This window comes from Mustela lutreola, chromosome 17 (assembly GCF_030435805.1).
Source record: "Mustela lutreola isolate mMusLut2 chromosome 17, mMusLut2.pri, whole genome shotgun sequence".
Classification (NCBI taxonomy): Eukaryota; Metazoa; Chordata; class Mammalia; order Carnivora; family Mustelidae; genus Mustela; species Mustela lutreola.
In genome coordinates this window covers 6818341-6842140 of record NC_081306.1, presented here as the reverse complement: position 1 = coordinate 6842140, position 23800 = coordinate 6818341, and the positions used below count along the sequence as shown (strand labels likewise).

Sequence of the window (23800 nt, the reverse complement as noted above, 5' to 3'; positions counted from 1 at the left end):
CCATATGAAAACTGACTTTCTCTGCTTGACTTATTTCTCTCGGCATAATCTCCTCCAGTCCCATCCATGTTGATACAAAAGTTGGGTGTTCATCCTTTCTGAGGGAGGCATAATACTCCATTGTATATATGGACCATATCTTCTTTATTCATTCATCTGTTGAAGGGCATCTTGGCTCTTTCCAGTTTGGCGACTGTAGCCATTGCTGCTATGAAAATTGTGGTGCAAATGGCCCTTCTTTTTACTACATCTGTATCGTTGGAGTAAATACACAGTAGTGCAATTGCAGGGTCACAGGGTAGCTCTATTTTTAATTTTTGAGGAATCTCCACACTGTTTTCCAAAGTGGCTGCACCAACTTGCATTCCCACCAACAGTGTAAGAGGGTTCCTCTTTCTCCACATCCTCTCTAACACTAGTTGTTTCCTGTCCTGTTAATTTTGTCCATTCTAACTGATGTAAGGTGGTATTTCAATGAGGTTTTGATTTGAATCTCTCTGATGGCTAATGATGATGAACATTTTTTTAAAAGATTTTATTTATTTATTTGACAGACAGAGGTTACAAGTAGACAGAGAGGCAGTCAGAGAGAGGAGGAAGCAGGCTCCCTGCTGAGCAGAGAGCCTGATGTGGGGCTCGATCCCAGGACCCTGGGATCATGACCCGAGCCAAAGGCAGAGGCTTTAACCCACCGAGCCACCCAGGTGCCCCGATGATGAACATTTTTTCATGTGTCTGTTAGCTATTTGCATGTTTTCTTTGGAGAAATGTATGTTCATGTCTTCTGCACATTTTTTGATGTGATTATCTGTTTTTTCGGTGTTGAGTTAAGGGGTTCTTTATAGGTCTTGGATATCAGCCCTTTGTCTGTAGTGTCATTTGGGAATATCTTCTCCCATTCCGTGGGTTGCATCTTTTTTTGTTGACTGTTTCCTTTGCTGTGCAGAATCTTTTGATCTGGATGAAATCCCAAAAGTTCATTTTCACTTTTGTTTCCTTTGCCTTTGGAGACATGTCTTGAAAGAAGTTGCTGGGTCCAATGTCAAGAGGTTACTGCCTATGTTCTCCTCTAGGATTTTGATAGATTCCTGCCTCATTTTGAGGTCTTTCATCCATTTCGAGTTTATCTTTGTGTATGGTGTGAGAGAATGGTCTAGTTTCATTCTTCTGTACATAGCTATCCAATTTTCCCAGCACCATTTATTGAAGAGACTGTCTTTTTTTCTTGATTATCAGTGTTTGAATAGTATATATTTCTTTTTTTTTTTTTAAAGATTTTGTTTATTTATTTGAGAGAGAGAGAGAGAGCACAAGTGGGGAGGCAGGAATGAGGGGTGCTTGAATGGCTCAGTTGTTACAGGTCTGCTTTGGGCTCAGGCTGTGATCCTAGGGTCCTGGGATGGAGTATGATGCTCCCTGCTCAGTGGGGAGCCTGCTCCTCCCTCTCCTGCCTGCCACTCTCTCTGCTTGTGTTCTCTTTCACTATCTCTGTATGTGTGTGTCAAATAAATAAGCAAAAATCTTTTTTTAAAAATTGTTATTACAAGGGAGCCTGGCTGGCTCGGACGGTGTAGTGTGTGATACTTGATCTCAACCTTGTGAGTTTGAGCCCCATGTTGGGCACAGAGATTACTTAAAAATAAGTAACTAGTTACTAGACCTACTGCTAGGTCTTACTGTTTAAAGGAGCAAATAACTACTAAGCCACAGTTTTAGTGTTTTGATGACTGCCTTAATATGTATGGCTTCCTTTATAATCCTGTATATTTTGTATTATGCATTGGTTATTAATATTCTTAGAAGCAATACATAGTCACTACCAGAGGCATCAAAAGAAGGTGACTAACTTTCCTTGTCTGCTCTGCTCTAATTAGGATGTCACCCATCCAGCCATCCCCTTACCCTTGCTGTGGCTTGCTCTGAGTTTCTGGCAAATTTGGGCTTCCTCTGCATTTTAGGTTTTGCTGCAGTGGGCGGGATGGAAGGCCTGAAGGAGAAGTACTTCTTAGCCGTGGCTAGCAACCGGAGTGAAAATAACAGCTGCGGACTGCCTCGAGAAGATGCCTTCCATATTTTCCGAGACCCTCTGACATCTGATCTCCCGTGGCCGGGGATCCTACTTGGAATGTCCATCCCGTCCCTCTGGTACTGGTGCACGGATCAGGTACAGGGCATCTGATGAGGGAGCACCCTCCAGGATGCTTCTTTCTTTGTGGGGCTAGAGGCTGGGCTGGTTTCCTCCATCTCTTCTCTTGTTTGTATTCCCCTTCCCTCTCCCCCCACCCCCCCCAAGCTCAACTACTCCTTCCTTTCTATTATTCTACATTATTTTACTTCTTGAACTTGTTCATGTAGTGGCAAATCCAGGGCTACTAATATTTGCAAAGGGGAACTGTTTTTTGTTTGTTTTTAAAGATTTACTTATTTATTTAGAAAGGGAGAGAGAGAGAGAGAGAGAGAGCACGCAGGGGGTGTGATGCAGAGGGAGACATTCACAAGCAGACTCTGTGCTCAGCGCAGAGCCTGACGTGAGGCTTGATCTCAACATCCTGAGATCATGACCTGAGCTGAAAAGCAAGAGTTTGATGCTTAACTGACTGAGCCACCCAGGCGCCCCTGCAAAGGGGAATTCTTAATACATCTTGCTAATGTCTGGAAAGATCCAGTAAGCAAGACATGATACATTTTAAATGGAGATTAAAATTGGTATCCAATATCATTTACTCAACAGATACTCACTAGGTATCCTCTTTGTACCAGACACTTGGAAATCACGAGTAAACAAACCAGACAGGGCTCTTGTCTCCCTCGGAGCTCACCTTCTTCTAGTGGAGGGTAGACAGACAGTAAGAAAATTATATGGAATAATGAAAGGTAATAAATGTCATTTTCTTAAAAGCAGGGTAGGGAAAGAGGGGTTGAGAAGGTGGGAATGCAGCTTAAAATAGGGTGGCAGGGTCCTGGGCTGGCTCATTCAGTGGAGCATGCAACTCTTGATCTTGGGATTGTGAGTTCAAGCCCCACCTTGGGTAAAGAGATTACATAAATAAAATATATAAAGCATTTTGAAAAATAAATAAAATAGGGTGGCAAGGGGAGATGGGACTGAGGAGTGACCCTTGGAAAAACAGGCCTCAAAAAAGAAAAGGGCTCGCTCTGATAGTTGGGGAACATTTGCAATGGAGGCAATAGCCAACATGTATAATAAGCCCTTTTGTGTTAAAGGGGGGAAGGCTAGAAGCAATATTTGCATTTCTTATATCTGCGTGAAGCAGCTCCAGGTGGATGCAGGTAAAACAAAGAGTGGATACTCGTGGGCAGGGAGATAGGTGTCAATTTTTTTTAAGGTTATATTTATTTATTTGACAGAGATCACAAGTAGGCAGAGAGGCAGGCAGAGAGAGAAGGGGAAGCAGGCTCCCCGCCGAGCAGAGAGCCCGCTGCGGGGCTCCATCCCAGGATCCTGGAATCATGACCTGAGCCGAAGGCAGAGGCTTAACCCACTGAGACACCCATGCGCCCCGATAGGTATCATTTTGTAGCATACCTGTTTATACTTGGTCAGGTTTCAAATCCAGCAAATATATCATCCGTTGAAATGTGAGAGGCTGAAAAGATAAGTTAACAACGGACAATCATGGTAACACTTAAACATTTACTGCTGGTGTAATGTGGCCAGTCCCTGGTCTAACCATTCTACATGAATTAATTCTTTTTCATACCATCTCTCTTGAACTGTGGTTCCATTACTTGGGCCAGGGAGTTGTCCTACAGGGGGACTCCTTCCTCCCCAGGCACCTGGGTTTTCAAGGGGCGCAGATATCTTCAAACTTCCTCACCTGCCTCTTAAATTAATGCTTGTATTCTCCACATCATGGGAACTAAAAGCCAGAATTCTTTTTGGTCACAGTTTTGGATCTCCAGTAGAAAGGGCTTTATATTCCAAAGCTGTAAATGCTTTCCTCTCTGCTCCAGAGGGGTGGGCTAGGATTGAAGCCTGCATGCCTCTTTGAGCACCTTACTAAAGCAACAAGACGTCTTCTGTAGACCCTAATATCTTCACATTCTACGACCACATTCCAAAGTGTTCTAGAAAGGCTCAGTAGGTAAATGGAGTTCTGAGAAATAACATGTAACAGTTAAACCAACTTCTATAAATTTTTTTTAAATATTTACTTGTGTATTTGAGAGGGAGAGAGAGAACAAGCATGGGGTGGGGAGGGGCAGAGAGAGAGGGAGAGAGAGAAACTCCAGCAGACTCCACACTGAGCAGGGAGCCCAATACAGGGCTCAATCTCACAACCCTGAGATCACGACCTCAGCCAAAACCAAGAGTTAGAGGCTCAACCAACTGTGCCACTCTCAGGTGCCCCATTAAACCAACCTCTAAACAAGGATGCCTAACTTCTCAGTTCCATGCTCCCCACCTTTCCTCACATAAGCCAATCTCACATTTTAGTGAGTCTTTCACTTATGGCATCCAAACAAAAGTAATTGTGCCTGTCAGGGTACACTTGGTTGCAAGTGATAGACAAAAAAAATCAATCAATCAATCAATCAAACAAACTATCTCAGGGGAAGGGTGGAGGATGTATTAGCTCAGGGAATACAAACAGCAGGAAGTTGAATGAGCCTTCAGAAACTGCTGGAACATACTCTGGTTTCCCTCTCCATCAGCCGTCTTTACACCTGTAACTTCATTGTTTCACTGCAGACTAACAGGAAAGATGCTGGCATCTTCCCAAGGCCCAATCCAAAAATCCTGTTGAAGGGTCTAGTATAAGTCAGGTGCCTACCCCTGGATCAGGCAGCTGTGCCCAAGATGATAATGTAGCTGTGTGGACAGGGTGTGGGTTTCAAAGAAGGAGCAAGACTCTAGGAAAACTAGTGTCCACTGTCAAAAAAAAAAAAAAAAATGGGAAGAGTCCCAGATTTGTCCTGCTTGTCAAAGCTTGTCACAGGGCCTCTGTACCTTACCCAGATGCTTCAACACTCAAAGCCTAAGAAAATAGAGAAAGTTCTGGGCTCATGTAGATTCAATCTGAAGACTGGAGGAGGATTTGGGGGGATCTACTTAGAAAACACTCTGGAACAAGTTATTCCTTTTGAGTAGATAATGTTTTTTTAATTTGATACATATTTTAAAGTCTAATTTGAGAGAGAGAAAGAGAGAGCATGAGTGGGGGGAGGGGCAGAGAGGGAGAAGCAGACTCCCCACTGAGCAGGGAGCCTTGATGTGGGGCTTGATCATGAATTGAGCTGAAGGCAGATGCTCAAATGACTGAGCCATCCAGGCATCCCAAGATAACTTCAATTTTAAGGGATTTTTCCCAGTAGAGTGGTGGAGGTGCAGCCAGTGTTCTAAGCCCCTCTCATAGTTGGCAATTCTAATGGAGATTGTTGGTGTTAAGGTGCTTATTTCCTTTGCCTCTTCTAGGAAGAAGTTCCATGGAAAGTTGTAATTGACCCACCTTGGATTCATACTTTTCCTCAACTGGTCATGGTAGCCAGAGAAGCAGAGAAACTCTATGTAGAAATCAAATCGGCCAAGTCCAACTCCAGGATAAAGACGTAGGGAGGGGATGGAACAGGGTTCTTAGCTTCCTCAACTGGAGCACAGGGATTGGGAATAGGAAAGTTTCCTCAAAGAGAAGCTAGACAAACCAAGATTCTAAGTCCATGATGCCTACCAACAAGCTTTGCACACTTAGCCACTTCATCCTCCAACCACCCCACTGTTTTCCAGGTGATCGTTCAGCGGTCTCTGGCTGCCAAGAACCTATCCCATGCCAAAGGAGGCTCTCTGATGGCTGCCTACCTGAAGGTGCTGCCTCTTTTCATGATGGTGTTCCCTGGAATGGTCAGTCGTGTTCTCTTCCCAGGTGAGAAGACAGTGGGGAGAAGAGATTGTCTGTCTTTGAGTCACAGACTCTGTGAAGTATTCTAAACATATGACTGCCATCAGAGATTGGGACTGGAGTCCCGCATTGCGATTTGGCTGAGGTATCTCCATCCAGATATCTGACTCTACACTGTTTCCCAAAGGGGTTCAACAGGAATGTCTAGTAGATGTCCCAGGCCAGTAGAGGGGAGACCCATCTGGGGCCTTGCCTGAAATGTATTTTTTTTTAAAGATTTTATTTATTTATTTGACAGACAGAGATTACAAGTAGGCAGAGAGGCAGTCAGAAAGAGGAGGAGGCAGGCTCCCTGCTGAGCAGAGAGCCCGATGTGGGGCTCAATCTCAGGACCCTGGGATCATGACCTGAGCCGAAGGCAGAGGCTTTAACCCACTGAGCCACCCAGGCACCCCCTGAAATGTATTTTTGAAGCCACAAACTACAGGCTAAGATCTTGTAGTTCCAGATGTCAGTTTCCCGAAGACTAATATGAAAGTTCCTCTTACACTTTTTGGTACTTCATTTCAGCTCAGTTGTCTGGTTATTTTGGCCCACTGGAACCCCTTTGGGGGTACTTAACAAAAACCAGGGATGTCAAAGCCTCTAGAATATTTACCTTGGAATTTTTAGTGCAGTAAAGTGATGAGATTTGCTCTGTGTGGGTAAACAGGACTGGGGGAAGGGTATTATTGGGAGTCACTGTGATGTCAGGAACTGCTGATCTGTAGGGAAGAAAGCTCCTCTTTTTCTGAATCAGTGAGCTTTCCTCCCATATCCACCAAGGCTGTTATTTATTTCTTTTTAGATTTTATTTATTTATTTGACAGAGAGAGAGAGAACACAAGTAGGCAGAGCAGCAGGGAGAGGGAGAAGCAGGCCTCCCGCTGAGCAGGGAGCCCAATGCGGGGCTTGATCCCTGGACCCTGGGATCATGACCTGAGCTGAAGGCAGCCGCTTAATTGACTGAGCCACCCAGGTGCCCACCACCAAGGCTGTTATTAATTCAAAGGGGAATGTAAGGTCGAGTGATCTCTCCCCTGCACTTTATCCTACACGATGTCATGCTGAGGTAAAGAAAGGACAGGATGGCCCAGAAGTTTTGTCAAAATAATTTAGGACAATAAGCCTAGGAGAAAAGAATTGGGGGAGGAAAACGGGGGTTGCTCTGCTCGTGCTAGACTCTGTGCTTCCCCCTTCTCCAGCCCAGAGGGCATGAAGAACCCAGAGTCACTGGTCCTGGTTCCAGGAAAGGTCCCCAAGACTTGAGAAAAGCCAGGTCAGAGTGAGAACTGGGATTTGGGATTTGTGGTGACTTAATGGAAAATACACAGCTTTGGGTGAGGCTTGATATATGAACAAAGAACTGGCTTTAAACAACATACCTTCATCATGACAAGAGTCTTACAGTGTGGTATTTCTGAATATGGACTCTGGTTTGAATGTTGCAGCCAGAATTCTGGCTCTGTCACTTCCTAGCCGTGTGACCTTGGAAAGCCACTTGCCTCTGTTCCCTCCCTCATAAAATGGGAATAATCCTTCATAAGGCTTAAAGCAGTTCTTGGCATGAGGTAAGCACTATAGAAGTGTTTATTCTTATTTTATGTATTATTTCATTTATTCCTCAAAACAACCTTATAAGGTAGGTTGTGTTAGGGCTCTTTTCATTTACAGATGAGGAAACTGAACTTCATCCACTCATTTATTCTTCCATGCATCCATCGAAGAAACTGAGAGCCAGTGAACTACGAGGCCTTAATCTGGGAGACCTGGGGATCCTTGATACCAACAGTATCCTGCTGTTGTGGGTCTCACATTCTAGTGGAGAGGAGACACACAAAGAGAAGAAATAAGTAAATGTGACATCCATTGATTGTGAGCCAACAGTTGATCCATATGGGGGATTTCTTTTTTTCTTTTGGTGGGGAGGGGCAGAGGGAAAGAGAACGAGTCTTAAGCAGGCTCCATGCCCAGCAGAGAGCCTGGTGTGGGGCTAGATCTCGTGAGCTTGAGTTCATGACCCGAGCTGAAATAAGGAGTCAGACGCTTAGCTGACTGAGTCCCCCAGGCGCCCTGGGTAGTTTCAAAGTACATTTCAGAGTGGATACAACAAGATTAATGATGGGTAGGATGTTGGGGATAAAGAGGAGCAATCTAGACCCCTCCTAGGTTAAGTGACTTGCCGAAAGTTAACCTGGCTAGTTACTCGGTGGGCTGGGATTGGAACCCAGCTGCATCTGCCTCCAAAGCCCAGCTCTTAATCATGCTATTGTCTGCCTTAGCAAATTACACCTTAAGCTTTGGGTCAGTGTCTGGAAGATCAATCACAACACCTTGACAATTATACTTTGTTTTTAAGATTTAATTAATTTATTTATTAGATAGAAAGAGCGCACCAGCAAAGGGAGGTGCAGAGGGAGAAGGAGAAGCAGATTCCCCACTGAGCAGGGAGCCCGACATGGGGCTCGATCCCAGGACCCCAGGATCATGACCAAAGCTGAAGGCAGATGTTTAAACTACTGAGCCACCTAGGTGTCCCCTTGATCATCATTCTTAATAGCCCATCAATCAGCAATCATGATTAAGTGAAACAATGCCATGTTCTATGTCTCTAAGGACTTTTGAATGTAACAGATGAGTCTGGTACTCATGAAGAAGCAACATAAGATATAAATCAAAACACTCTAGCATATAGTACTAACAATAAGTGAAAGGAATTTGAGAGTGAAGTAGGTTGGAGAAGGTGAGGTCGGCATGGTATGTTTGAAGACCTGGACAAGTCCTTCTTGTAGTTCCCCAGTCCTGCAGCAGCGATGTCACCTTAGAACTTGTTAGAAATGCGAACTTTCAGGCCCTGTCCGAGACCTACTGAATCAGAATCTCCTGAGGTTTGGGCCCAGCGGTCTGTTTTTGACAAGCTCCCCAGAAGACTGAGAAGCCCTTGCCTGAAGTGCCAGCCTCCAGGCCAATGCATTCTACCTTCCTATCTCCATGTCTCCCCCTGTGTCTGCTCTTCCAGCTACCCCCTGAATCTTCAGTTGGGTCCAGAAGCCACCCAAAAGGATGCTCTAATCCTGAGATGTAATGAGCCTGAAGAACACCTTCTTCCACTTATCCATCTGAGAAATGGCACACACTTTGAAAGAAACCATAGTGGAAATTAAGAGAGAAGCAAAACCACCCTCAAACAATAAAATGCAAGTCTAGAAGTGTACCCATTTACAAACCCAATCGTCCCCATCTGAGCTCTGGAATACACTCAGGGTATGAGACCTCATCATGATATTTACTCGCTATTTGATTTGGGGAAGCGTTTTCACCTCTCTGGGCCTCAATTTACTTGTCCTTAAAATAGGTGTAATAACATCTCTTCCCCCTGGAGTTGTGAAGAATACAACAATGTTGTTTGGATGGGACCTTGCCAGAAGCATCCTTTATGCCAACTATCAGAGGGACTGATATGAGAACCCACACCATATATGAAATGGTTGATTAATTAACCCAAGACAGATGGGTGGTTGTTACCCAATGGTGGGTTAATGACCGATAAGGCTGTTGGTTTCAGTTGTAAGCTTAACTGAGCCAACTAATTATCCTTAGGATGAATATATTCTTTTTATTTTCTTTAAGTAAGCTCCATGCCCAGCATGGCGTGCAGTGTGGGGCTTGAACTCACAACTTTGAGATCAAGACCTGAGCTGACATCAAGAATAGGATGCTTAACGGACTGAGCCACCCAGGCACCCTGAATGAATATATTCTTTAAGCTGAACAGACAAGAACAACTGCCACAAACATGCTTTGTAAACTGTGTCTGTCACATTTCATGGTTGGAGGGTGCATGTCTGGAAGGTTAACCAACCTAAGCTTAACAACCAAAGGTTAAACTATGTAGTTAATTAAATATCCCAGGGAGAGTCTTGCTTTTTCTCAGTGTACCTTGAAGAGGAGAGCTTTTGGGGGTGCCTGGGTGGCTCAACTGGTCAGGCAACTGACTCTTGGTTTCAGGTCATGGTCTCAGGGTCCTGGGATTGACCTCTGTCTCTAAAGTAAATATATCTTAAAAAAAAAAAAAAGAAAAGAAAAAAAGAGGAGCCTTTGGACAAAAAAAGGTAAAGCCCATATAATCTGAATGTAAATAAGACCTTTGCCTGACTGGGAGGCTTCTTACAACATTCTAAGCACGGGGATGAAACTTTTCCCTTATCTTCTTTTAAGGCTTCTTGGAAGAGCCATAAAAAGCCAGGAACTTTGACCTGTCAAAAGCATTTTTCTCAAGATTGTTTCTACTCAGGACTTCTCTTCAAATACCAGTTTTGGTCTGTAGTCTTAATTTTGTCTGAGGTTTGAACCAGAGCTTTGGGGGCATCTACCTCTGTTCTGTAGCAACTATATTATTAATTGTGGCCACAGAACCCATTGGTGGATATTAGTGAGGTGAGGGGTGCCAGCCTTTGGGAAGACATAACAATGCCTGGAGAAATTTTATGATGACCGGTTTGCCGGTGGACTTCCCAAGTGGATGAAGGGGCCCAGGGCTGTATCCATTGCTTAGGTCTTCCATTACATTAAAAAGAAAATGAAGATAGAACAATATTGCATTTTAAAATTGTGGTGTCCTTTAAGTGTTTACATTTATTAAATTAGCAGGTAAAAATATAGAGACTAAGTATACAAGCTCATGTGGAGATACGATCAAACATCTACATTTGAGGTCTCAGTTAAATGGTCATTGTGACATTGATATTGCACTGGAACCAGGCAGGAAGTTAAGCATGAGCAGTGGAGGGGTTCACATTCACTTGTGAGCTGAAGTTCAAGATGGGTGGACAGACAGCCCATCACCCTTCAAAATGAGGAGCAAGGACTGAAGACTTTGGATTGAGCAGATGGGGCCCCGGTGGGATTTATGGGAGTTATTTCTCAGTCCACCTGGTGGAGGAGACTTGAGAGATAATCATTGACCCAGCTGGGGTGAGTGGTATTGGGTAGGCATTGGGTTGTTGGTGAGGAGCGCTGGTTAGCTCAGATATCAGGAGCTGAAGAAATCAGAAGGTGACGAGAAAGGTATTGTTCAGACACAGGTGCCAAACCTTTGAGACCATACAGAGTTCTGAAGGTCCCAGTGGCCAGGATGAAGCCTTGGGTGGGGTGCCTGTCAGACTCATTACAGAAAAGCAGCTACTCTCTTGGTGTTCTCTGAAAAATTGGATTGGAAGTCAGGAGACCTGGGTTTCGACTTTGCCTCTGACATGACCTTGCTGGATATTTATACTCAGGTCCCTGATCTTGGTTCTTCGTCTGTGCAACAGTGAAAGTAATCTCTTCCCTCATTCAGGAGCACAGTGATAGCTAGCCTCTGTCCCTCAGAAATCTGTTGAGCATCTGCTCTGTCACACACTCTGGACTCCAAGCAAGAGGCCTAGGCCTGTATGCTTGGGATGTTTTCATCGTTATACGAGGAGATGAAGAACTCCAGGTGCCAGAAAGGCTGAGTGGATTTACGCCAGAACAGCAGAATTCTGTTCAGGAGAGCAAAGACCCGATACAGAAACACAGGAAGAGGAAGACAGGGACATCCAACTGGCATAGCTGGGTTGTTAGGAGCCTAAAAGGAGAACAGCTCTGGAGGAGCTAGGGGAGAGAGGGATTTGGAAAATAATCATCCCATGTGGGGGAAATGGCATTCTCCAGTGCACTGGAGGAACTGTAGGCAAGATGTGAATGGCATGTGTCCCTTTGTGGGGATCAGGGGATGCTTCCTGATGAGGGACATTGTAGAGAATGGCCACGAGGTGTCTCAGCTTTATTAGGGTGACAGTCATAACAGCTGAAATGTATTCAGTGCTTCCTACGTAGCGGCTTCTGGGCCAAGCACGTTACATACGTCATCTCAGCCAACCCCCAGGATAATCGTACCAAGTAGGCATACGTTGTTGTCCCATTTTACAGATAGGGCAAGGCTAAGTAAGAAGGTAATGGTTTGTGAAGTCTGGGATCTTTTTTTATTTCACCGAGCTGTACGCATATAGATAGTCATCCTGTCTCCTGGCGTGGGCCTGCGTCAGGCCATGTTGTGGCTTGGCCTGGGCTCAGAGGGTCTGTCTGCTCACTCTGCACCTTGTTTCTTCCGCAGATCAAGTGGCTTGTGCAGATCCAGAGACCTGCCTGAAGGTCTGTAGCAACCCCTCCGGCTGCTCTGACATCGCATATCCCAAACTTGTGCTGGAACTCCTGCCCACAGGTAATGGCCACTCGCCCCTGGATGGAGTCCCCTGGAGTGCCCAGAAAGGAAGACCTTGACTGGGCCCTGATCTGAGGGAAGGGCAGGATGGGAAGGCAGCAGGAGCAAATGCGCTCTGGGCTGAGGGACTGAGCCCCAGAGCCAGAGGCCTCCGATAAAACCCAGGTCCTGATTATGGTCCCCCTCCAGCCCCCGGTCCCTCCTTATAGCTCGCTCCCACCCCAAGTTCTGCCTCCTCCCAGTGGCACCTACTGGGAGATCGGTTGGCACCATGGGCCTGGGGTAACGGGGTCCTGAGTGGAGGCAGGGGCAGTTAGCAGGAAAAGCCTGAGCCCATAGACCTCCCTTTTGCCCCCAGGGCTCCGTGGGCTCATGATGGCTGTGATGGTGGCGGCGCTCATGTCCTCCCTCACCTCCATCTTTAATAGTGCCAGCACCATCTTCACCATGGACCTCTGGAAGCACATCCGGCCTCGGGCATCAGAGAAAGAGCTCATGATTGTAGGCAGGTAAGGTTGCACTGAGTGGGACTGGGGAAGGAGAGTGAACAGTTTAGAAACCCAGGAAGGAGAAAGCTGAGCCAACTCAGAGGCAAACACTGACCAGCCACTCATGCTGGAGGCTCAGCCTCCTCTGAGGGCAAAGGTGAGGTTCATTAGGACTCTATGTACGAATAAGCCACTCGTTCAAGAGATGTTCACTGAGCACCTACTATGTGCCGGGTGGCTAGACCCAAAGCAAAGATTCAGTTTTCTGCTTTCAGAAAGCTAAAGATAATTAAAGAGAGAGGTTAATTAAATGGAAACTACAACCCCAGTGAGTGCCATGAGGAGAAGCCAGGAGATGTAGAGATTCAAAGGAGTCCCCAGCCTGGAGTGGGTGGGGCCTGAGAGATGAATAGAAGTTAGTTAGCCAGGTAAAAGGGAGGAAGAAGTTCTAGGGACTGGGCAGGGTAGTGGTGTGGGGAAGGTTTTCCTACCAAGGCTTCTGTAAGGTCCTGAAATCTAATGGGAGGAACAAAAGGGACCAAAATGGATGGTATGCGAATCTTATGTAAAATACATGCTAATAAGCATCTTGGGGCCCCCAAGGACTGTCTCAGCTTTGAGTTAGGGAAAGAGTTCTTAGGTCTGACAGCATGAACATAACTTATAAAGGAAAAGAAACAAATACATTAGACTTCATCAAAAGCTAAAACTTTTTCACTTCAAAATTGGGGCGTCTGGGTGGCTCAGTGGGTGGATTAAGGCCTCTGCCTTTGGCTCAGGTCATGATCCCAGGGTCCTGGGATCGAGCCCCGCATCGGGCTCTCTGCTCGGTGGGGAGCCTGCTTCCTCCTCTCTCTCTGCCTGCCTCTCTGGCTAAAGATAATTAAAGAATAAAAATAAATTTAAAAAAAAAAAAGACACCATTAAGGAAATGAGAAGACAAGCCGTTTCTCCTTATCTGTAGATAAGGAGAAACTATTTGCAAGCCACGTAGCTGACAAAGACTCGTGATCTAAAATGATCTACAAAATGAAATTGTAATCCTAGAAAACTATAAGGAGATACCATGACATGCCCACTAGAATGGCTATAATCAGAAAGACAGACAAGGAGATAGAGAAGTTGGAACCTTCCTAACTCTGCCAGCGGGAATGTAAAATGGTTCAACCATTCAAAACAGTTTGGCACCTTTTAAAAAAATTAAACATACAGCTTATCATATGACTGAGCAGTTGCACTCCCAGAAATGAAAACATATGTCTACATAAAGATTGCATTCCCAGAAATACATAAAAACTCAAACACAAATATTCACAGTAGCTTTTGTTTATAAGAGGACAAAAGTAGAGACAACACAAGTATCCACTGACCACTGCAGGATAAACAGTGGTGTGTCATGGTAGATCCATTCAATGGAGTGTTTTTCAACAATAAGAATGAATGACATGGACACCTGGGTGGCTCAGTTGGTTGGACGACTGCCTTTGGCTCAGGTCATGATCCCGGAGTCCTGGGATCAAGTCCCGCATCGGGCTCCCAGCTCCATGGGGAGTCTGCTTCTCCCTCTGACCTACTCCTCGCTCATGCTCTCTCTCACTGTCGATCTCTCTCTCTAATAAATAAATAAAAAATCTTAATTTAAAAAAAAAAAGAATGAATGACATACCGTGATTACGTATGATGTGTGGATGAACCCCAAAAGCACGCCACATGGAGGAAACTGGCTGCCAAAGACCACATGTTGTTGAATCCTGTTTCTATGAAATGTCCAGAAAAGGCAAACCCATAGAAACAGGAATAGATAAAGAATAAATTGTTGCTTGGAGTTATGGGATTCTACTCTTAGAATAGGTGAATCTCGTGGTATGTAAATTCTACCTCAATAAAACAGTAAAGAGAGAGAGAGAGCAGGAAGTATTTCCGGGAGCAATATGCTAACGAGGGGCTCTCTCCACCTGGCACTAGGGTGTTTGTGTTGCTGCTGGTGCTGGTCTCCATCCTCTGGATCCCCGTAGTCCAAGCCAGCCAGGGAGGCCAGCTCTTCATTTACATCCAGTCCATTAGCTCCTACCTGCAGCCGCCTGTGGCCGTGGTCTTCATCATGGGATGTTTTTGGAAACGGACCAATGAAAAGGTAGCTCTGGATAAGCACCGCCCATGAGGATGTCTTAATGACATGGGTGGTGTTCCAGAGGATGAGTTCTGGGGATGGAGGTGTGGGAAGGGGGCCAGCTGGCCTTTGAAGAGCAACCACGGGGGTTCTGTTTGGATGCACTGTGTCATGAAACAGGGAAGCTAAATTTATAAGGAATGAGTATATTACACATCAATAATTAGTTATGTGTGAAAGATAAACAGATAAGGAGCTCCAATCCTTTTTAAATTACTGACCCCTACATCAACAATCCCTAGAAAGGCAAACTCTTGGAAATGGCTTTTTGAGGTCTGCAGAGGCCCAGGTTGGCTGCCCTGTAACCCTGGATGTCTCTAAGATGGCCTTGCTCTGATTTGCAGGGGGCCTTCTCAGGTCTGATCTTGGGCCTTCTCCTAGGCTTGATTCGGCTGGTCCTGGACTTCATTTACCCGCAACCTCGGTGTGACCAGCCAGATGACCGCCCCACTGTGGTGAAGGATGTCCACTACCTCTATTTCTCCATGGTTCTGTCTGCAGTGACTCTGATCACCGTGTCCAGTGTGAGCTGGTTCACAGAGTCGCCCTCCAAGGAGATGGTATGTTTGGGTTTGATACTGTATAACCATGGAGACCCTTGGCTGCAAGCGACAGAAAACTGACCCAAACTGGCCTCAATGAAGAGGGTTTGATTGTTCAAGAAGCTGGAATATCCAGGATTGGGCTTTAAGGGACAGCTTGAGTTGGGATGGAGGACCAAATCCATCCTTCATTTCTGCCTCAATTTTCAGGTGCCATCTGGGACTGGCAGTTTCCAGGGATTTTATCTTTTCTTATACTCATTAAGCAAAAGCAGAAACACATTTGTCCCAGCATTTCCGGCAGGGTTCCCGATTCCCATTGATGCAGTTAGCTCGACACATGTTTACCCATGAACCAGTTCAGTCTCCATGGCTAGAGAAATGCACAATGAAGGCATGGGGGGGTCCTCCAAAAGCCCCAGGCTAGGGTTAAGCTCTGGGAGGCCAGAATGAAGGAGGGTGAGATCCCAACAGAATTAGCGCTGCTGAAGAAAGCAAGCCAGGGAAATGTCCATTTTGTGGGGGGAAATGTCCACTGACTGTGCAGAGCGCAGGGAGCTGGAGCTTGGAGGTACAGTGTCATGGTGGGCATTCTCACACGGGAGGCCCAACATGGGGTGGAGCAGGGAACCCTAATCTGATCCATCTTTGCTCCTTAGATAAGCCGCCTGACCTGGTTTACTCGTCATGACCCCATGGTCCAGAAGGAACAGGTGCCACCAGCAACTCCCCGGCCCCTTACTGTCTCTCAGAATGGGACCCCAGAGGCCAGCATCACAAACATCCAGTTGGAGATTGTTCAAGAAAACATATCCAAACCCCACAGCTGTGAGTTGCCTCTCCTCGGTTACAGTGGAAACCCAAGAAGCATGAGGTGTTTAAGGAGAGATACTTCTACCAAATCACAAGCCAGAAGAGGGGTGTACTTGTTAGCATCCCCTGACTCCCCATGTCTGTTCTAACTTTCAACAGAAGCTCAGTGGAGAATAGTAACAGCAAGTGGGTGTTGAGTGCCTTGATACAACACAGCTCCCTTAGTCCCCATGAGATCCTGCCAGGCAGGCTGGAATGCTATTGGCTTTCTCTAAATTGCTGGTTTCAAACTGGCAGCCTGTAGACATACTGTGGTGTAGTCCACCTACCATTTCAATAAAAGGTGAGCCGACATTGAAAACTTGGGAGATTTCACATAAAATGCCAGATTTCCATCTCCTTTTGAAACATGGGAAGGTGTAACAACTCTGGGCCCCCATGTCTGCATGACTAACGTTGTCCAGAGCTTGGAAAGCCGGCCCCTCAGACTGGGTTGTACCCTTCAGTGAGCCAAGGTCCCCACCCATCCCTATTGCGCCATGACCCTGCAGCCGTGGGCTGTCATTTACCATCACATGTGGCCTTTTACATCTGTCAATATACATGTACAGACAAACATTCTGCGGCTATGAATCCATGTCAACCTAATGATGGAAGTCCAAGGATAGATCCAGAAGGCCATGTGTTACAAGAAAAATGAGAGAATCTTTTCTGGTTCATATTTTGACAAGTTTAATAAGCAAAGTGTTTTGTCCTGACCACGTGACTAGCCCTAAAGGCCATGGAGCTTGCAGCCCCAGCTCTAAATGGGGAAATAGTTTTCCACAAGAGTGCCCTTCCCTGCCTTGGGCCTCCTGGCAGACGGTGTGATAGAGAGGAGGGAATCAGACAGATGTGGCTTCTAAACCCACCTCTGCTACCGCTTACCAGCTGTGCGGCTTCACCCAACTTAGTCAAATGAGGCTCCGTCTTTTCATCTGAAAATGATGAAAGGTACTCATGAAGATTAAGGTCCTCATGAATACTTCCCAGAAAAGGTATGGGAAATATTTCTCACTGGGCACAGAACACAGCTGGTCGGCCCCTCTGTTCCCTTCTGACCTTCATTTGGGTTTTTTTAGGTGACACGACCCCAAAGCAGTCCAAAGTGATGCGAGCCATCTTGTGGCTCTGTGGAATGGAGAGCCTGGGCCAGGAACCCCCAAGCACCGTGGAACCGGTCATAGCTTCCTTGGAAGAAAATCCCCTTGTAAAAACCCTTCTGGACATCAACCTCATCGTCTGTGTAAGCTGCGCCATTTTTCTCTGGGGCTACTTTGCTTAATGGGGGGGTGAACCCAGGGGTCCAGTCTGTTGTCTGAGCCCTGTTTTTGTAATGAAAGGGAATAAATAATAAAGCTTTGTTTGTTTACTGTGAGGCTTCAAAGGAGTTCATTTTCAACGTGACATTTAGTGCTTTTCTTAAAAGGGAATGGGGGTCAGAAGGTGGGGGAGAAAAGTGTCAAAGCTACCTCTTCTCTTCTGTTCAATCTTCTTGTCTATTGTGCAACACCAAGGGGGAATTCAGAGGGATAAACAAGCGAAGAGACCCACTAGACCTCCCAGCCTGGCAGCAGACCCCTCGCCAGGGCCGAGCGCACTAGCGTTTGAACTTGCCCGGCTCACCTTCCGAGTACAGGGAATGGGACCCACAGGCCACCACTCGCCTTCCACTCCTGCTGACTTTGGGCGAAGGAGTGGCTTTATCCCAGGACTGGAATCACAGGCCAAGGCGCAGGGCTACCCCAAAGATGGCATCAGGGCTGGCTCTGTGAGCCTGCCCTTGACCTTAGCCGTGCACATGGCAGACACAGCCTGGGCAGACCCCAGCAGAGCCCAGAATGGAGAAAGGTGGACGGCTGGGGCTGCAGGGAACAGGGCTGGCCGCTCTTCAGGTCCAAAGCCCCACAGCCCCTCGGCCAGTAGAGATTTGCTGTGGAAATGCCCATCCCTCTGGCCACTTGTTTGAGGGGAAGCAGCCTTGTGGGAATTAAGCGGAAAAATAGTCAATGCCAGCACTTGGGAAGTACACACAGTTTTCTCCGATTTTCTTAAAGCATAAGATTCTAGGGCACCCCCTCTGGTCTACTTCCCAGATATCATAACGAGAAGCAAGTGTCACAGTGAGGAAAGCTCTAGGGGACCAGACACTCAGCAGCAGCTTCCTGGACATCAGCACCCTCCTGATGACCAGGGATGGCCACTTAGAGTTCACATTATAAAACCTCTCCTTTCTGATGGTATTTGTGCCAGAATGGGACAGTGAGGTGGTGACTGTCCCAGCAGGGGTAATCACCTCTCTGTGGGACCTTGGAGATGCTTCCATCATGATGCGGTTACGGCTCTGAACACAAGCTGACCTCCATGCCCCACTCTGGGCCTTGCCCATTCAAGAAGATGGGCAGTAGCCTTGGTTTGGTATTTACCTTTGACACGCAGACAAAAATCAAATGATCACCGTTTTTCTTTAGATTGGAGCTCTTGGGGTTGGGAGATTTTAATAAATGAAGGAGAATGAAAATTGAAACTTCTCTTCAAATAGAGAAGGTCTGTGTTGTGTTTTGGAACCATCAATAACAAAACATGTGTGCCACTCTGGGGAGAATGTCCAGCACGGACCTTCCTGGTCCCCGGGCACCCACACCATCTCCTTGGCAAGCATGGCATCTTGCTCTCCTCCTGAGCACTAGAGCTGTAGAGGGAGCAGGTCCAAGGTGCCACAGAGTTGCCTGGGCAGTGGCCTCCCTGGAGAGGGGGCTCAAGGCCAATGAGCAACCGATACCAACACCCTTGGTCTTTATAGGGAGCCCGATCTGCAGTCTGGGGCAGGTGGATGGCGTCTGAGGAGGAAGAGAGGAAGAGTCGGCCTTCAGCAAAAATAAATTTAAGATACAGGGGGAAGTGGGTTTATAGGTATATATATATTTTCACTGACATTATTAAGTGCAAGAAGCACTTTGGGGGCCCAGGGATCTTTGAGGTCTCAGCCAAATTCTGTTTGGTGAGGTGACAACAGGTGCGCGTGCGCGTGCATACACACACACACACACACACACACATACGCCACAGTTTTGCTTCCAAGAATTATAAAGTTTTCATATAAACCACAGAATATATTTAATTCAAATTAAACATGAAACTAGAATAATGTTCGGGTCCTTATCAAGTAGCAATTACATTGTTTAAAAAAAAAAAAAAAGAACAGTACATTTCCTTCTACATTCTGGCGATCCAACAAGGCACAAGTCACATCCAGCTTGCTGAGGTGACAGATCCAGCAGTCACCATCAATGCTCATGGTTTGGAGGGGGTCGGGGAGGGACGACCATACTTCATACAAAACGATTCTGCAGCAATGGTGAAGGAGAAGAACCTCCCTCCTAATATATAAGAATGAAAGTCCAAGTAGCAGGAAGTAGGCGATTTGCATAATGCAAATGTATTTTATTAAATAGATTGTTCACGCACTACTTCTTCTTCATTCCAAATTGCCTTTTGTGCCACCTGCCTCAACAGCAGTGACAAAGCTTCCTAGGCGCGTCTCGGCAGTAATACTCCTTTCATTCTAGGTACTTCTTTTTTCTTTTTTTCTCTTTCTTTTTAAAATTTTTTTTAAAAAAATTTTTGGCATGATTTCTTTCCCGTGTAAAGAAAACCAACTTCTTCAAAGACACAGATCATTCAGCTTAAAGTGTCAGCCTCCACCTTCTCCTGAGGCTGTGGGAAGGCAAAGGCCTGCATGCCAGACCTTCTTCCCTTCACTGAAAGCTCTTCACTGTTTGGGCTGCGGAGAGAACCATGCACCTGCCCTGTTCCGGGCTCCACAGTGGAAGGGGGCGGGGCAGGGGGCGGTGCTTTCTTCACAGGGCGGTGCTTTCTGTATCGTTGTCTATATCCAACAGAATGCGTCCGGGCAGGTCTTTGCTGGCTGAGTCTGAATGCATGTCAGGATAGGTGCTGCGAAGCGGCTCTGAAACTCTAGAACTGGTGTCTGGACAAAAACAGGAGACATGCTGTCAGCGTATGGTAATGCTCACGAGGCCGCTCGCCGGCGCTCTAGAAGAGAAGCTGGACAGTCCGAGTCAGCCCATGCACACACACTTTCGCTCACGACAGGCACCGTCAGCCCCTGGAAGTTGAGTCAAGCCTCTCAGACCCCAGAGCAGCTGAGTGGCACAGCCCTATCTCCTGGTTCTGGTGGCCCTTCCCAGGAGCCCTCAGACAGGGCGCTCGTTCTGCCCGATGAGAGGAAACCTCATTCTTTGCACCAACACGCTAGCTAAAACCTCTTCACAAATCAGGGCTGTGTGCACCTCACTGGACAGAGCCCCCCTCCTCTCGGGCCGGGAGTCCGTCCTCCTGTAATTCATGCTATGCCAACCTCAGCGCCAGTGACATTTTGGGCTGGGTCAGTCGGGGCTGAGGGGCTGTCCTGTGCCCTGGCCGTCCTGCCCTTCATGCATGAGATGTCAGTGGCAGCCAGCCCTCTCACCCTCACTGTGACAAACGTTGTCTCCAGACATGGCCAGATGTCAACCCCTGGGTGACCATCACTGAGGTAGATCACCAGCCTCTCACAAATACCGATTTTCTCTTCTCCTTCTAATACTTAGAAGTTTCTTTTCATGTCTTATGTTGGAGGGAATTCCTCTAGCGAGAGGGCAACCGGAAACCTCAAGCCGTCAGTCCCTCACTCCTCAAAACCCACAAGAGACATCTTCACTTGTCATGGATGGCCTCTTCGTGAGGCCAGAGAAGCTCGGATGCATTCATTCATGAATAAGTACTTACTGAGTGTCTACCTGAGACAGCACAACAGTGAACAAGCCAGACCCAGCTTTAATGAAGTCGGGGGGTTCAGTGGGGGAGATGGCCCCCCGATCAAGACAGAATTTGTTTCTCCAGTAGGTGTGTGTTTGAGCAAACTGTGAGGGCCTGGTGAGAGGCCCAGTTTTAGGACAGGTGCAGGAGAGAAGGGAGAGGTTCAGATTTGCTGTAGTTTCACGTTGCTGGGCTAGAGCATGCTGGGAGTCTCCCCAATATGTTTAAGAATTACTCATAATTTCTCTTTCACTTGTTCCTTCTCCATGCAGGCTGGGGGCACACGCATGTGCATTCAGTGGGGGGAGGGGGCTCACTGCTTTGAGACTGTTTCCTGCTCATGCACAACCCTACAGTTCTGAGCTGCAAGATCTATCTACTACCTTTTCTCACAAGGGCTCCTGGGTTGGCGGCCCCAGCTCTTCCGGTTTCATGTGCACCACAACTCAAGAGAAATTTCTAGAATGGTGGAGGTGCCAAGGTGTGAGAGGGTTCAAGGGCTAAATGCACTTGACAATTCCAGTCTTACGATAATGGTAAAACCAACTGAACTGTGCTGAGTTGCAGTGTCCAGTGGTGCAGTCAAGGGAAGGGTGGGCTGTGTGCACGGAGCAGGGATCCCAATGTCTTAGACTTGACCTCAGCAGAAAGGAAGTCACGAAGAGCAGGGACTGTGTCTGTCTAGCTCAGGGCATCCCCAGCGCCTAGAACTGTAGCTGCTTAATAGCTGAATCTCAATAAATGTTGTGGCCGGCCAGTTGGACGGGTGAATGACAAAGAGCCCTCCAGCTCAACCATCTTTCCAATCCTCCCTTCCTACAGCCTCAGGCAGAGTAGTCATGTCTCCAAGACAAGACTGGTATAAGAAATCCATTGCAAATTCAATCCCCAACCCAACAAGACAGATGGTGCAACCAGTGAGTGTCTCTTTTTAGCCCAAAGAGTTTATCAGAGACTATGCAACTGCCATGCCTGGTGGGGGACGCGTGATGCAAAGGTTCTATACATGCTGATTAGATTTCTACTTGTTAATATGTGGATTTCCATGCAAACCAACACCAAACAGCCACAGACCCTTTTCAGAGGACAGATCTTTTTCCTTCCTTCCTTTCCATCGCATATAATTTCTGGATTTGTACTTTCCTGAAATTCTCTTTATGATGAATATACAAAAATTCTACAGCGGGGGAAGAATGTGTGGTGGGAACATAAGGCCTCCTGCCTGCTTCCCTGGTTTGCCTGAGGTTGGCAGATACATTATTTCCCAGCCTTACCCCCCTGCCCCTTACATGAACCATTTTTATTTTTTTAAAGGCAGCTGAGTTTATTTTTATTTATGATTTTATTATAATTTTAAAGTTTTGGGGCACCTGGGTGGCTCAGTGGCTTAAGTCTCTGCCTTCAGCTCAGGTCATGATCTCAGGGTCCTGGGATCGAGCCCCGCATCTTGCTCTCTGCTCAGCAGGGAGCCTGCTTCCCTCTCTCTTTCTCTGCCAGCCTCTCTGCCTACTTATGGTCGTTCTCTCTCTGTCAAATAAATAAGATCTTAAAAAAATAAAGTTTTAAGTAGGTTCCATGCCCTGAACTCATGACCCTGAGATCAAGAGTTACCAGCTCTACCCACCGAGAGAGCCAGGCTGGCTAAACCATGTTTAAAAAGAAGACAGCAAATCTGTTCACACACAGGAAGTAGGAAGAATCAGCGTGTGTGCAGAGCTAGCTTTTAGAAGGAGGCTACTCTTCATCACGATGGTGGCACCACTGAGCAGCTACCACACACCAGACATGGTCCCAGGGGCTACACACACAGCATCGCGTCAGCTCACTGGCCCTCTGTGAAATGACCCCAAAGCAGCACTAGTATAACCAGTGTAGAGGTAAGAAAGGGAGACCCTGAGAGACTCAGCTCCTCACACAGGATCAGAGCCAGATGGGCTGGACCCTGGAAGCCTGGGTTTTCATTGGTGTAGTGCTCTCCCTCCGCCCCACAGGACTTAGTGCGTCCGCGGGTGAGGGTCCTGACAGAGCAGACAGCTTCTGAGGATATAACGCAGGAGTCTGGACACTCTGGTTCATTGTAGCAAAAAGTGGGGGAAAGGTTATTTTACAAAGATTCTAATATTTACCTTGACATGATTCTGATGTTTAGTTATTAAAAATAAACTGCAAGTTTATTTCTTCTGCTTCAGAAGCCACTGAAATGTCCAACTCTGAGCAAAAATCTGTCTGCTTAACGTTAGACATTCATTGGAAAAGATGGGTTGTTAAAACTCCATCAGAACATGGGAAGGAGCATAGAATGTAAGGTGAAATTAAAAAATGCAAGATCAAAATCTATATATGAAAAATAGTTAGAATCATACACTCCCTGGACTTCTAGGGGGGAAAAAAAACTAGAGTAGAGAAACAAATAGAATACAAACACTGCCTTCTTATTTCTAGTTTCCAAATCTCCTTCAATATCCATGGTTAGTTGCTTTTTTTTTAATGCATGTCTTTCAGGATATAAAAAGAGGTCAGTTTTAAAAAAGAACACCGTGAGAACTAGTGGTGTGTTGAGTTTGTTTAAGGACGATCCCGAGAGCAATACGGCGTACCGTTGTGCAGAGGATAGGGGCCTCGTGGATATTCTCAGACTCATGGAATATCACAAAATATTAAGAAATGTCTTTTGCTCCAGAGCATTGTCTTTTTAACCCACAAAAGAACTGGGAAAACCAAGCAGTGCATCAGAATCTAAATTGGGGGCAGGGGTGCCTGGGTGGCTTAGTGGGTTAAAGCCTCTG

At 46.5% G+C, this 23800-nt stretch overlaps 2 protein-coding genes across 9 annotated transcripts in view; one reads left to right on the top strand and one right to left on the bottom strand.

Annotated features, from left to right (window-relative positions):
- SLC5A11 (solute carrier family 5 member 11) overlaps positions 1–17566 on the top strand; it is a 41950-nt gene extending 24384 nt beyond the window's left edge. For 3 of the 4 annotated variants that reach the window (XM_059155366.1, XM_059155367.1, XM_059155365.1), the window contains 8 exons: positions 1959–2164; positions 5747–5882; positions 12034–12141; positions 12500–12650; positions 14595–14763; positions 15144–15359; positions 16001–16169; positions 17276–17566. In XM_059155366.1, the coding sequence (XP_059011349.1) occupies positions 1959–2164; positions 5747–5882; positions 12034–12141; positions 12500–12650; positions 14595–14763; positions 15144–15359; positions 16001–16169; positions 17276–17478 (1358 nt within the window). In that variant the 3' untranslated portion in view covers positions 17479–17566. Of the gene's footprint in view, positions 1–1958; positions 2165–5746; positions 5883–12033; positions 12142–12499; positions 12651–14594; positions 14764–15143; positions 15360–16000; positions 16170–17275 lie in introns of those variants that run through there. The other variant, XM_059155368.1, reaches the window with a different exon arrangement.
- A 1719-nt stretch (positions 17567–19285) lies between these two features.
- ARHGAP17 (Rho GTPase activating protein 17) overlaps positions 19286–23800 on the bottom strand; it is an 84317-nt gene continuing 79802 nt past the window's right edge. For 3 of the 5 annotated variants that reach the window (XR_009349399.1, XM_059155362.1, XM_059155363.1), the window contains one exon: positions 20047–20184. Coding sequence is in view for 2 of the 5 variants with exons in the window: in XM_059155361.1 (XP_059011344.1) it covers positions 20054–20184 (131 nt within the window). In the remaining 3 variants the exon portion in view is untranslated. Of the gene's footprint in view, positions 20185–23800 lie in introns of all 5 variants that reach the window. The other 2 variants (XM_059155361.1, XM_059155364.1) reach the window with 1 other exon arrangement.